This window comes from Sceloporus occidentalis, unplaced genomic scaffold (genome assembly GCF_023333645.1).
Source record: "Sceloporus occidentalis isolate IW3139 unplaced genomic scaffold, rSceOcc1.0.p SCAF_50, whole genome shotgun sequence".
Classification (NCBI taxonomy): domain Eukaryota; kingdom Metazoa; phylum Chordata; class Lepidosauria; order Squamata; family Phrynosomatidae; genus Sceloporus; species Sceloporus occidentalis.
In genome coordinates, this window is record NW_028317030.1 from 1,913,992 (window position 1) to 1,928,780 (window position 14,789).

The 14,789-nt window shown below is 41.4% G+C and overlaps 1 protein-coding gene across 1 annotated transcript in view; it reads right to left on the reverse strand.

The window, feature by feature from the left end:
* LOC149288618 (F-box/WD repeat-containing protein 1A-like) overlaps positions 1 to 14,789 on the reverse strand; it is a 42,247-nt gene that overhangs the window by 7,330 nt on the left and 20,128 nt on the right. Inside the window, exons 4-8 of the mRNA XM_089491481.1 lie at positions 11,433 to 11,529; positions 10,766 to 10,903; positions 10,092 to 10,210; positions 4,587 to 4,836; positions 3,455 to 3,573 (exon numbers count right to left, since the gene is read on the reverse strand). Of these exons, the coding sequence (XP_089347607.1) occupies positions 3,455 to 3,573; positions 4,587 to 4,836; positions 10,092 to 10,210; positions 10,766 to 10,903; positions 11,433 to 11,529 (723 nt within the window). The remainder of the gene's footprint in view (positions 1 to 3,454; positions 3,574 to 4,586; positions 4,837 to 10,091; positions 10,211 to 10,765; positions 10,904 to 11,432; positions 11,530 to 14,789) is intronic.

Genomic DNA, 14,789 nt, shown 5'->3' on the forward strand with positions numbered 1-14,789 from the left:
TGGGTCCCAGCGGCGTCGTCCCGTCAATGTGCGGATCCTGCGGCGTCATCGCATCAATGTACGGGTCTCGGCGGCGTCATTACGTTGATACGTATCATGTTATTCCCTGTAAGTATCTATATTTGCCGTTGTGGTTATCACAACCGGCTAACGAACACCATTCTCCGGTTGGACAAAGAAAAGGACACAATAGCCTGCTTGTAAGTTCCGGAACGGAACGTTCCCAGGGCACAAAACACGGACATATTCCCTTTGGCATCCCACATATATAATATATAATATATAATGTTACAAAAAGAATAAAAAATTTAAATCAGAAACATGCTTGGTTTATCTTTTATACCTAAAATCGAGTGTAAAGAATAAGAAGGAGGATTAGTCTATAATAGACAGTACTAATATAAAGAGGATAATCATTACAAGTCCAGGTAAGTGATAGTGGGTGTAAATTTAATCATATCTATATAATATAAAGTGCAATTTTTGTACGTTGGACAATTCATCATTGTCCATATTTAATAAATCTTATAGACTGTGAAAAAAACTAAAGTGCTACATGCAAATTCAAAGCTTATAAATTCATATATTAAAGTGCAGAAGTGTTCAAAAAATTTTTTTTTATATTCATTAATAAACGCGAGAATGTCAATATCGATGTTTAAACCTCCTCTTTTATGTGTCTGAAATTTAAAGATCCATTCAGTCTCTTTCTTTGCCAACACTTGTTTCAAATCTCCCCCTCTCCAATGGGGTGCCACAAGATCTATTCCGATCACCCTAAAATCAGCCAAGGAAAAATCCTTACAGGCATTACAGTGTTTAGGAACACTGTGTTTCACACTATTATTGCGAATACCCCCAAGAACCTAGATCTAAAAAATCATTTGATTTTGCGTTTTTAACAAAATATAATAATAAGGCATTTGCGATTAAGAAGGCAATTAAAAAATGTTGGCCTATTTTACATCAAGATCACGTCTTAAAAAACCATCTCCCAGAAAAACCGAACATAATTTATAAGAAAGTTGAAAGTTTAAAATCAATTTTAGCTCCGAGTGTTTTACCCCCAGTGAAGGAAATCACAGGGAAAGACAATTCCTTTTTAAAGAAAAATCCAGGGTTTTATAGATGTGGAAGATGCAAGCTATGCAGGACATGTTTTAAACAAGATAAAAAAGTCACCAAGTTTAAATGCTCGATTACCAAGAAAGAATATAACATCAAACAATTTATTCATTGTGGATCCAAAAATGTTATTTATCTTTTGGAATGTAGTTGCGGTATACAGTACATCGGCCGGACCACAAGACAATTGAAAGTCAGAGGCCTCGAACATCTTGGGGGTATTCGCAATAATAGTGTGAAACACAGTGTTCCTAAACACTGTAATGCCTGTAAGGATTTTTCCTTGGCTGATTTTAGGGTGATCAGAATAGATCTTGTGGCACCCCATTGGAGAGGGGGAGATTTGAAACAAGTGTTGGCAAAGAAAGAGACTGAATGGATCTTTAAATTTCAGACACATAAAAGAGGAGGTTTAAACATCGATATTGACATTCTCGCGTTTATTAATGAATAAAAAAAAAAAAAAAAAATTTGAACACTTCTGCACTTTAATATATGAATTTATAAGCTTTGAATTTGCATGTAGCACTTTAGTTTTTTTCACAGTCTATAAGATTTATTAAATATGGACAATGATGAATTGTCCAACGTACAAAAATTGCACTTTATATTATATAGATATGATTAAATTTACACCCACTATCACTTACCTGGACTTGTAATGATTATCCTCTTTATATTAGTACTGTCTATTATAGACTAATCCTCCTTTTTATTCTTTACACTCGATTTTAGGTATAAAAGATAAACCAAGCATGTTTCTGATTTTAATTTTTTATTCTTTTTGTAACATTATATATTATATATTATATATGTGGGATGCCAAAGGGAATATGTCCGTGTTTTGTGCCCTGGGAACGTTCCGTTCCGGAACTTACAAGCAGGCTATTGTGTCCTTTTCTTTGTCCAACCGGAGAATGGTGTTCGTTAGCCGGTTGTGATAACCACAACGGCAAATATAGATACTTACAGGGAATAACATGATACGTATCAACGTAATGACGCCGCCGAGACCCGTACATTGATGCGATGACGCCGCAGGATCCGCACATTGACGGGACGACGCCGCTGGGACCCACTGCCAGGACTTGCACTTTGATGGGATGACGCTGCCAGGACTTGCCCTTGATGCATACAACGCGATGACGTACCCGGAAGCACCTATATAATACGGACTACGGACATTTATATGATTATTTTAATTTGTTTTTAAGCTGAGTTTACTCTTTTTTGCTTATTGTCTCCTGAAGAAGCCGACGTGCTATCGGCGAAACGCGTCGAGACCAATAAATATTGATATTTCACAGCTGTCTACCGGAGTTTCCTATACATCAGGCTTTTGCACATTACTCGTTGAGTTGTGCTACTTCTTTAATGTAAGTGCATGTTTGATTCATCTTTTTGCGGCTTTAAGATATTGCACCATTGTGGTTCTCCTTGGTTTTACAGCTCTCCACATTCAAGTTTATCCAGAGTCCGTATTTCGATGAGCCTCATATTTTCGACCCGTTTGTGAGTGGATCTTATATTTGATTTTATTTTTATTTGATTTACATATTACACTATTGGTGTCTGTTTCTTTCCCCCATGTATATGCGCTCCATTGTTTGCTGTTGATTTTCGTATACACTTCAGGAAGAGTGTTTATGGAAGCTGCTTTTAGTGTGGGGAAGTATTAATTTTATTATCTGATTGTTTCACGTGGAACATTGGTATTTTTTTGTTTGCAATACTTATTATATGGGCAGTCACGGTCATTTTAACTTTCCAAGAGGCATCATCAGGCAACATGTTGGGGTCTCTGTAACTGGGTGCACAGAAGCTTGCACACTCCTCCAGCAGTCTCTGCATGTACAGGTATCGTCTCTTCTAGTCTCCTGCGACCCCCGCGTGCTAGACTGAGTATTAATCAATTATAAGACGATCTTATTGAAAGAAAAAAAGGCCTGAATATAGCATAACCCTAACGGGTAAAATGAGTGGTTTATGGATAAGTAGCACATCTTTAAGAACCACATGAACCATCACACTCAGATGACCTTAAGGCATCCTGAGAGTCATGGGATATGTAGTCGACAAAGATATGCCCCCTATTTGAATCATCTCCCCTCCACAACTTGTCAAAAGGTATATGGACTGACAGGACTGTATGAGATCATGCTGGATTATGTAGCAGATCATTCCCGTGGTGGTGGGGTCACGTAAACTCTGCGTAACACACGTGACCCTCACCTACATGTCGCCACATATTGGCTTGCAGTTCAGAGTCTGGCAGGCTAATTTTACTTTAGGACACCCCTGTAAAGCTCGTATCTTCGGTATTCCTTACCTTATTGTGTTGTCAGAGGAGCCACTCACTACCAGTCGGTCTCTGTACTGCAAGCACGCAATCCCCCGCTTGTGGCCATTTAAGGTCCGTACAAATTCGCAGGTGCTTGTGTTCCAAACCTTAACGAAAAGGAGGCATGGGTTTTAGAAAATGTATATAATACATTCTCTCTCTCAATAACATTATTAGAATGACACTGGAAGCTAAAGCTGCAACGATTACTGAAAATCTAAATTATAAACGATTATTAAATTGTATGTTTCTTATGTTGTACCAAGCGCAGTGATGAAGGAATCAAAGAAGGGGAATCATGCAGATTCTGTATAAAGAGAAATAGAATAACTTTTTATACACCCCCCAGCATCTATGTAGAATTGTGTAGAAATTAGACAATGTATTAGTTATTTGTACATTACACAGTTAACCTCACAAAAAATGGGTTTATTCATTAAAGGGAGAGTCGCAAGGAGAGTAAGCAGAAGACCTCTGCAGGTTTCTCCGGCATAAACAGCTGAGCTGGCCCTGTATAATGTGTAATTCAATGGGCAAGTAGAAAAGGGAAGAAATCTCACTGATTTAACAATACATTACACAGGGCCAGCCAAGCCCTTCCTGTGGCAGAAGCTCACCGGGGTTGGAACTTCTTAACAAACAATGAAATCAAGGACCTGACACCCCAACCCTGCAAACTCTCCCTTTAGTAAATAAACCCCATAGAGTTAAATGAACACGTGGGGATAATGCGATCTCCTGCTCCAAGTTAACAAAAACCTACATGCAATATAAATATGCCATAAACCTAAAAAAAAAAATGGATGATACAATTAGCTATTATCAGGATCATACCTGGGAACCCCCTGGGATTGAGTCTCAAGGTGAATTAATGTTTCCCCAGGTCTCCAGGTCACTATCCTCTTTCTCCGGGGGAGGGGACCAGTGCTTAGCCACACCCACTAGACACTAATTTCAAAACACCTTTAATGCTAGGGCTAGCTCCACCCCTAAAAAAGCCACTCCCCTAGAGATTGAGAGCTCTGGGTAGCCTACAATGGCCATGACCCTCTAGACATCTAACAAAAAAAAAAGCAACAATCCATATAATACTAAAAGAAATGCAACAAAAGTGTCCTACCTTAATAGTCCTGTCACCAGATGCAGACACTATGTACTTGTCATCGAAGTCCACCACGTTTACGGCGGCCCGGTGACCGACCAGGACCCTCCGCAGAGTGATGTCTGTAGCAGAGGCCATGTCCCACACAGCGATGGAGCGATCTTTGGAACAGGTGACCATCATTCCATTATTAAATCGCAAATGGAGCACGGCCTCACAGTGGTGAATCAGTGTGTTTAGCATCTCTCCCGTGTTTACATCCCAAACTCTGGGGGAACAAAAAAAAGAATTACGCTTTCAGTGAATAAATAAATAAAAATAAATCTAAAAACATTATGAACATCGACACAAAACCACAGTAAAATATTATATTAACCATGGTTATTAGAAGGCATGCAGGTTCAAGGTTTTGCCACGCATGAAGAACCTCTGCAGGTTTCAAGAATACATACAAAAAGCAAATGAAATTTTTGTTGTATGCACATTCTAAGAAGCATACAACTTTAAAAACATATTTTTGTTACCGCAACAGTGGATATAGAGCTTTAACGTCCTTTAAATATTTTTTTTTTAAATGCACAAGTGAATTTTCACTACATTTACAAACAAAAAAACACTATTATAGTATATGAACAAAAACAAATGCCTGCCAAATATCACATAGGTACAAAAAGAAATATAAATAAAATGATACGCTGCTGAATATAATTAACCGTTTGGTGCGCATTTTTTTTTTATTATTGCAGCCAACTCAACAACAGCAAAAAAAATGTATAGTTTTATCTGTTTACACCTCGATTGAACAAATTCCCTATGTAACGCCAGCTGACACGTATGCCCATGTGGTGCAGACGCTTTGCAATGCATATGTTATGACTAGATGCGCATGAATATGTGAGCGCTTCGTAAAATAGGAGCGGAAAAACAGATTTGATGCAGCAGCTTATTACTTTTGGGTCACTTATTTCAAATTTACTAGGAATTCAGATTTTACATGCAAGAAAGGAAAGGATTATGAGAAAAGTGGTTAATGCTGACCAGCCAGTTTTTTTTTTCTGCAACAGCGTTTTAGAGCCAATTTCATGTAAAGTAAGTTACATTTTTCACAGAAAAAAACCAAGCTGCGTAGATGAAAAAAAAAATGCAAAGTAAATCTGGTGAGAGGTGTGAAAGCACAACTCTCCTGCCAGTTTGGTGAATAACATCTTACTGCCCTGTGATACCATTTATCCTCTTTTAAATATATTTCCCCCTCCTGCACTATATAGTTCTGCACTATATGGCCAAAAGTATGTGGAAACCTCCCCTAATTATTGAGTTTAGATGTTTTAGCCGCATTCGTTGCTGACAGGTGTATAAAACCAGACAGACAGCCATCTCCATAGACAAGCATTGGCAGTAGAATGCATGGGCGTAGGAACCCCTAAAAATCTGGGGGGGACAGCATTTTCCCCCATCAGATCCCCACTTTCTCACACACTATCTACCCCCTCTCACACTTTCTTACTATCTGCCCCCCTCCCTACCCTCCCTTCTCACTAGCTACCCTCTCCCTACCCTCCCTTCTCACTAGCTACCCTCTCCCTATCGCCCCCTTCTCAATAGCTACCCTCTCCCTACCCCCCCTTCTCACTAGCTACCCTCTCCCTACCCCCCCCTTCTCACTGTCTACCCCAGGGGTGTCCAAGGTTTTTCTGCAGTGGGCCACTTCATCAGAATTGTATCCGTGCGCGGGCCGCACTCATTTTTCACTGTGAGAAAATATGGCCTTTAATAAAATATGCAGATTAAAATAAAGTAAATGACACAAAACCTTTACTTTTCCTCTCACTGATTTCTGGGCCTAGAAAGTTTTGTGACTACAAATTCAGGACTCAGGATAATTAAAAATGAAATAGTTCTATTTATTCTAGGGATGCACCAAAATGAAAATTCTGGACCAAAACATTCACGGTTCACTTAGCCAAAACCGAAAATGACCCCCAACCTTTAAAAATAATAATAAAAACTCACATTTTTAATAAAAGTAGGTAACACACCACAATTGGACCAAAAAAATTAGCAATATGACTTGGCATGATAGGAGTGTGATTGCTAACAGCAATCACACTCGTATCATACCCAGGCAGCCAAGCCAGTACATTCTGGTACAGGGTGGCTGTAAGTGATGTGCAGACCCCATACTGCTGGCAGCATCAATACACAAGGGGTGCAGCTAGCTATGTTTCAGCATGTACTGGCTGACTTGGCATGATAGGAGTGTGATTGCTAACAGCAATCACAGTCCCATCATGCCTAGGTTCCAGCACTTACACATCCAACCGTTAAAAGCTGTAACCTAGGCATGATGGGACTGTGATTGCTGTTAGCAATCACACTCCTATCATGCCAAGTCAGCCAGTACATGCTGGTACAGGGTGGCTGTAAGTGATGTGCAGACCCCATACTGCTGGCAGCATCAATACACAAGGGGGGCAGCTAGCTATGTTTCAGCATGTACTGGCTGACTTGGCATGATAGGAGTGTGATTGCTAACATCAATCACAGTCCAATCATGCCTAGGTTCCAGCACTTACACATCCATTCTATCACACACACACTCATTAATTCACAGATTCATTCCCTCAATCACGCATACTCATTCAAACACCCTCCCCACCCCCTTACCTGCACTGCAGCTCCTCGATGCCGCTCACAGTCTTCAGCAGAGGGCGCGGCCTCCCTCTGCGTTCTCTGGTACTGCACAGAGGATGTGATGTAATGTCACGTGAACTCTGCTGGGTTCCGGTTCCTCTGTGCAGTACAGAAGACCCTCCCACAGGTAAGTAGCAAGGCTCGAGGTGCGGACCGCGTAAGATCGGTTGCCCTGGCCCTGGGGGGGATTTCTTAATTATCGGTCCCCCCGCATGAGTTACTGGGGGGGATCTATCCCCCCCGGTTCCTACGCCCATGGTAAAATGGATAGTATGAATGCCCATGGTGTTGTATGTGTTCTCCCTTATGTTAGCCCAATGTAGTAGACAAACACCTCGACTCCTAATTATGTTGTCTTGTGGTAAGCAATAGAATGGCTTGGTCTTAACCACTCTGACTAATAAAATCCAATGGAGGAACAGACTTTATTGGCACTGCCATAGAGAATTAGCAGTGTGGTGTTTGAGCATGGAAAGTCACACAGAATATCACATGACTGTAGGGCTGAAACAAGGAATCGATAAAATCGATAATAATCGATAACGGAAATCGTTGTCGACGATTTCCATTATCAATTAATCGAGTGATCGATTCGTTGTTGGCTCCTTTTACTTACCTCCGCGAGCGTTCCCCGCTTCCGCTACACGCTCTGCACTCTCCGTCTTCTTTTAGTTGCGTGACGGATGTGAAGCGTTCCGGAGGTAAGTATTCTTCATGTCTGTGCGAATCGCTCTGTGCGAGTGGCTCCATTCGCACAGAGCGATTCGCGGGGGTGGGGTTTCAGGGGATGCAGGGCAGAGTGGGGGTGGGGGGGCAGGCCAGGGTAGGAGACTGAGTGCAGGGCAGAGTGGGGGTGGGGATGCAGGGCAGGGTGTGAGTGTGGGGGCAGGGCAGGAGACTGGGTGCAGGGCAGAGTGGGGGTGGGGGTGCAGGGCAGAGTGGGAGACTGGGTGCAGGGCAGAGTGGGGGTGTGAATGCAGGGCAGGGTGTGAGTGTGGGTGCAGGGCAGAGTGGGTGCAGGGTGTGAGTGTGGGGGCAGGGTGTGAGTGTGGGGGCAGGGAAGAATGTGGGGGCAGGGCTGGGTGCAGGGCAGAGTTGGAGACTGGGTGCAGGGGCACAGTGCAAAGTGCTGGGTGCAAAGTGCCAGGGCTGGGTGCAAAGTGCTGGGTGAAAAGTGCCAGGGCTGGGTGCAAAGTGCCAGGGCTGGGTGCAAAGTTCTGGGTGCAAAGTGCCAGGGCTGGGTGCAAAGTGCTGGGTGCAAAGTGCTGGGTGCAAAGTGCCAGGGCTGGTGCAAAGTGCTGGGTGCAAAGTGCCAGGGCTGGGGCAAAGTGCTGAGTGCTGGGTGCAAAGTGCCAGGGCTGGGTGCAAAGTGCTGGGTGCAAAGTGCCAGGGGTGGTGCAAAGTGCTGGGTGCAAAGTGCCAGGGGTGGGGCAAAGTGCTGGGTGCAAAGTGCTGGGTGCAAAGTGCTGGGTGCAAAGTGCCAGGGCTGGGGCAAAGTTTCTTGAACAGTAATAGTCCACCTCTTTTCAGAATGTTTGGGGTTATTTTGTTTCATAAATATTGTGTTTGGGTTTTTGTACTTTGAAAATATTGTTTTTTTATTACATCATAACAAAATAAGAATGTTAATGTAAATTTTAAGTTCAGTTCATTAAATTATTTTAAATAAACTTAAAATTTGCATATTGTTTTTTTTATCCGATTAATCGATTAATCGAAAAAATAATCGGCCAACTAATCGATTATTAAAATAATCGTTAGTTGCAGCCCTACATGACTGACAACAATGGCTGCCTCCAGGTCTACAGATAAAGAAAGTTTATTGAAGAAAAAAAAAAAAAAAAGATTCCCGGTTTTTATGAATGCTGACCTACATTACAGTTTACAGCACTGTAATTTTATGCTTAAGCAGAAAAAAAAATATTTTCCGTAGAAAGTCCCTTGTGAAAAAAAAAATATTCCAATTTATCCTCCAAATGTAAACACTAAACATTTTTTGGAGGGGAAGGGAGGACTGAGAGGTTAAATAACCGATATGTTTTAGAAGGGTTGCTTGTCTCATTCTGCCCATCTAAGACATTCTGAAGGCTGCATGATGTCTTTTTTTCCTTAATTAGTCTTTTTACGTTCGTCTCCTTAGCCTTTTTACAGCCGGTGTAAATAGATGAAGGCCTGTGCAATAAAAGGCAGCAATCTGGAAGAGGCTTTGCTCGTCTCCCTGTAGTTTGTGACTTCAGGATTATTGAAGCTGCAGCATGAGACTTTTTAATCTCTTTCGGAAATGTAAATGACCACAAGCATGCCATGGTACAAAAACCACACATTTTGTTCCAGGATGAGTTTATACAAAGATTATTTAATGCAAACGTCTCACGTGCCAGCAGATATTTTCACATTATACAGATGGTGTAACAGTAAATGCCAGCGCCCCACTTCTCCATGTATGTAAACATTTAGGCATCTAAGTGCCTTTCTACAGAAACATTTCATTGCACACATGGGAAACTGGTGCTTGGGCATGAATGGCTCTGCTCAGGAACATTTCGTAATCGCATGACACCAATTTTGCACAAAGATAAGCCAGTTATATGATGATGTCATCAGTGCTTCAAGCAGCCCATCGGTGCGCCAGGAGTTCTCGGGCGGCTCGCCGTACAGAAGGACTCGATATTATCCCGAGTGAGCTCACCCCTTCCGGAGTGATCAGCTAGGGTTGGCGCTTTATTATGAATGATGAAATGAGAGATTTGAAACCGCAACTCACTGACAGCTGTACCTTAACGCATCTTAATTAACTTTTTTTGTAAACACCTTATAAAATCAGAATACCTGACGGTGGAGTCGGATGACCCGGTAATGATAACCCTCTCGTCATATTGTAGGCACAGTACAGAACCAGTATGTCCAGTCAGAACTCGCTTACACTCCAATGTGTTCTTGTCCCAGATCTAAAGAAACATTTTGTTAGCATAAACATTTAACATTAATATCTAATGTGCATGGAGCTCCCCCTCTACTGATCCTTATAGGAGGTGTGAAGGGGCATAAGTGGGAGTGGGGAGAACCAAATGCATCCCCCACCTAGAGACTTAAGCAGCTCTTCACCCACAGACAGGCATAGATTCCCAACTCTGCCAATATGCAATAGTGTTACTTTGGAGTAAATCCCATAGAGCGTATGGCAAGTAGCACAGTACGATAACCAGATAATGCCTTTTTATCATGGTGGACGAAATATAAAATAAAAACTAGTGATCCAAGAAGATGACAATCCCAGAACAAAACATGTAGGGCCAGGATTTAGTCCCATTTTCTTAACCCATACCTGATTATATTATATTGTGGTACCAAACAAATTATGCCTATTTCTTGGGACCATAATAAAGTGACTTGTTACAAACAAAATTATAGGTCACCTGCTACCAACAGCGAATGCTTCTGATGTATGGTCATAAAAGATGTTGTTGGTGTAATTAACTTTTTTCCATCCTTCCCAAGCTCACCTTGATAGTGTTATCTCGAAGACCGCTTACTATCTTCTGGTCGTCATACTGTAAACAGTACACTCCTTTGCTGGTTTCGCTGCGGCAATGAATTCTTTGTAAGCTATGTCTCCCACAACGCCAGTTGGACTCTATCGTCTGGGAGTTGATGTAAGAGATAAAAAGAAAAACTACACTCAGGTTGTCCTGTGCAACATCAGCTAAACCTCTTTCTCTACCAAGGTCTTCAATGGCCATCTACAGGTCCATATTGTCCAGGTCTCCTGAGCTGATCTCAGATGAGAGCCTCTGGGGCCAGGCAAGGAGAGAGATACAAAAACAAACAAAAAAACCTTCTTGTTTAAATAACTGGCATGAATAGTCAATGAAACAAGTGTTTTCTTTACCCAAATGTCTGTCAAAGGAATCTGCTCTAGGGAATGGGCCACTACAACACTTTTTGCTGCTGTATATTAGACTTAAATTAAAGGTGCTGTTCTACCCGCTCAGCTAAATATAAGACTTCTAAACACAACATTTAAATATCATTCCTTGTGCTGCTGAATGTCCAAAATACTTATAGCCATTAAGCTTATATTTAAAGCAAAAAAAAATCACCAACAATGTGTGGAACCAACATGCTTGTTTGAATGTTCTCTTGGAGGCAATAGAGTTCTACATCACTCACCTCTATGTCTTGAATAATTTTTGGATAAAGTGCTCTGTAGAATGAATTTGGGGGTGTTTTCCCATCAGGAGGCTTGTTTTTAAATAGATATTGGCCCCTGGAGGAAAGAAAAAAAAAAGGTTACCAAATCATATAACCCTAATGTCATCCACATCTAAAGATAAAAATCTAAATACAAATCTAAATCTATGTGAAATTGAATGTTTTGCTGCAGTTTCTGCTATTGTATTAATGCACAATGTAAATGTATACATTGATAGAACGGTACATACCGGTATATGCCTTTTCACTCACATTCAGTTTAGATGATCACATTCCAAGTTGGCTGACAAACAAGAACATTCATTCTTTCCAAACGCATTCCCAGCGAACCCATAACTGCCTATAAATCATATGCCCCTGTCAGCGCATGGGATTCCTGTTATCCCAACCCACAAGTCTCTATTGTAAATACTTATTTCAGAGCTACAGAAAAACCAAGGATGTTGAGCTATCTGATGACAACATCTACTCTCAAGAGCTCCGATCAGCAAACCTCCCACATCTTCCTAGTGTACGATCTGTGGCCCTTGAATCAAGCTTTCAGTGAGCATGCTGGTCAGCTTGCTCTTATACCTCCCAAGTGTCTTGGTTTTTCGGCACAGTCCCACCAAACTGCCTGTTTTTGCGGGCAATGCAGGGATGATGGGTCAGTTGCGGAGGTCAGAGACCAGCCACCAAGCTGTGAAATTAATCTGAATCTGTGGTTTAGCAGTAGAGACATCATTCGTAACCCTTATGCAGCCACCTTGAGATGTATCAAAGCTGGGCACAGCAATAGAGCTTCATAGTTTTCGCTTACCTGGACCCCAACTAATGCGCCCCAAGTAGGGTGTCATGCTTCGAGCACCCGAAATGTTTGGGGGCTACTTAAAGAATTACGCTATCTTGATTTACTATTCCGTTTTTACGTTATTCATGTATACCTAATGTCCCCAATCCGTGTAAATTATCCTTCATCCCCTGATCTCTCCATGAACGTTGCATTTCAATCCTACTCACAGCTCAAGAAGAAATGTGTTACATACTCAGCACATCGTGTAAGAATCTGGAGATGTGCGGTTCCTCTGTAACCCTATCACGACAAATATCTTCGGGTGAAGAAGCACTAAAATGATAGATCCCACATCCAGCAAAACAGAAAATTAAAGTTTTTTTTCTTAAATAAAAAAATAAAAAAATCACAAATTAACAATATAAACAGCTGTAAAAAAAATTACAATCAGTGATGATCTGGAAAACGATACTTTGATCGGAGACGCATTTCAGAACCAGTTTAGCTGTTTGGAGAAGCGGGACACACGGCAGGTATGTGACATCTACAATCCCTGCCAATACCCCCAAGCCAACTCATACCCTGCTCTATAGTGTTAAACTACACTCACAGGCAATATTTATGCTTTCATTTTGCCCCATGACTGTATCCCAAATACCTTGTCATTTTAATGTAAAAACATACTACAAACAATAAGCGAGTGACTGCGCAGGGATATCACTCGTAGCACACGTCTGCGACGGAATATATAGGTCTTCCGTGATATAGTAATCTCATTTTCCCCTAATCTCTACGAGTATTAAAACAGCTAAATCTGGGTCCTGCCATGTGAACCGGGTGAAATGCAAAATCCTATTGATTCATCGGGAACAAGTGCAACAAGTTTCTTCATAAACATAAAAATAGGATATTTAGTAAAATATTTTACATATTTCCCGAAATATAATGTATAAATTAGACAGCCCCGAGTTGCTAAAACTCTCCGTACCAGATTTACTGATCCATATAGGCTAGAACGTGTGAATAAACATTTAAAATGGGAAATTACAGAAGTCTACATAGTCTACTGGTCCGTATTTCTGACCAAATGTAAAAGTTTGCCTCTTTTACGTGGGTCCTGCTTTGTCTCATCCATATTAAATAGACAGTGAATTCTCTCATTGTATTAAACTCTACCACTTCTGCTGGAAGGCTTCTTCAGTTATCTACCACCCTCTGATTTGAGGGATAGCCTCTTACAATAGAATTTCTTGCCCTGGTACTGTAATGTATTTAAATGTCTCTAACCTACTGCTCCCCCAATCCCGTCTCAAAGCTATACATTTTGAGGACTGAAGAGAGAGGGGTAATAAAAACATTTAAATATATATATAAAGAGATTTAACAAAGTACAGGTGGAGAAATGTTACAACGAGATCTAAAACTAGATGGTCAGAGGCTTATATGCATTCCTGGGAACTCTCCGGGTTTCACCCGAAGATCTCCAGGTAAAGCACCGCCTCCGGGTCGCGGGGTCTTGGCACGCCCCGCTCCACACCCATTTCATCTTTAGAAGGGGGTGCTGCCCGGCGACGTCAGCGGGACCGCCCGGCGACGTCAGCGGGACCACCCACCGACGTCAGCGGGACCACCCACCGACGTCAGCGGGCAGTCCTGGCCGCTTCCTGCAAGGGAAGGCTCTGGGTTGCCGAAGTGAAGAAGTTCCCAGGCACGCTTATATGCAATGTAAGAAAGTTTTAGAGAAGGGGTGGATAAGGGGAACAGGGTCCCATTTGAAGTGGTAGAAGTTAATACAGTGAGGATATTTAAACACGCATGGGATAAGCATATGGCTCCTGTCTTTATTTACATCAGGAAAACGGGTGGCTAGACGGGCCGAACGGTTCTTATCTGCCGTCAGATTCTACGTTTAAATAACATGCACCAACCCACTGAGCTCAGTAACTCCTAGTGAAGGTTTAGCTTAAATATATTCTACTTTATGTAGGTTTATATAAAAAAAAATTGGTTTCATAATAATAATAAACGTAAAAAAAACACGAATACTACGTTGTCTTTTTTGTGGCTCAATACATTTGCTTTCAATTCTGCGAGCAGGACGATTAATAATAGAGTAAAAGAAGCAAAGGTGAGGAGGCGCATTTACCATATTCATGTATGTTATTGACATGCTTTGCTAAACGTTACAAAATATTTTGTATTTAGTTTTGTGTGTATATATATATATATCCAAATCATGGAAGTTAAACAGCTGCTATTGTGGAAAACCACTACAAAAAAAACTTTTACGTGGCAGCGATTCAGTAAATCATGAGTGAAAGTAGGACCAGCAATAAATAAGAATGAACATTGGCTCATCATCTGTTACACAGGCAGCTCGTGTCTTAAAGTAATGGGGCGTCTTAGGATAAGTTAGAGCTCTAAGAAAGATGGTTCAATGCAAATTTCCTCATTCATATTTACAGAGGAGATTCTAAAAATCTGACTGCTTTGTGGCTCTGGGATCCATGTAATAGGGCTCGGTAGGCCCATAAGACAGTGCA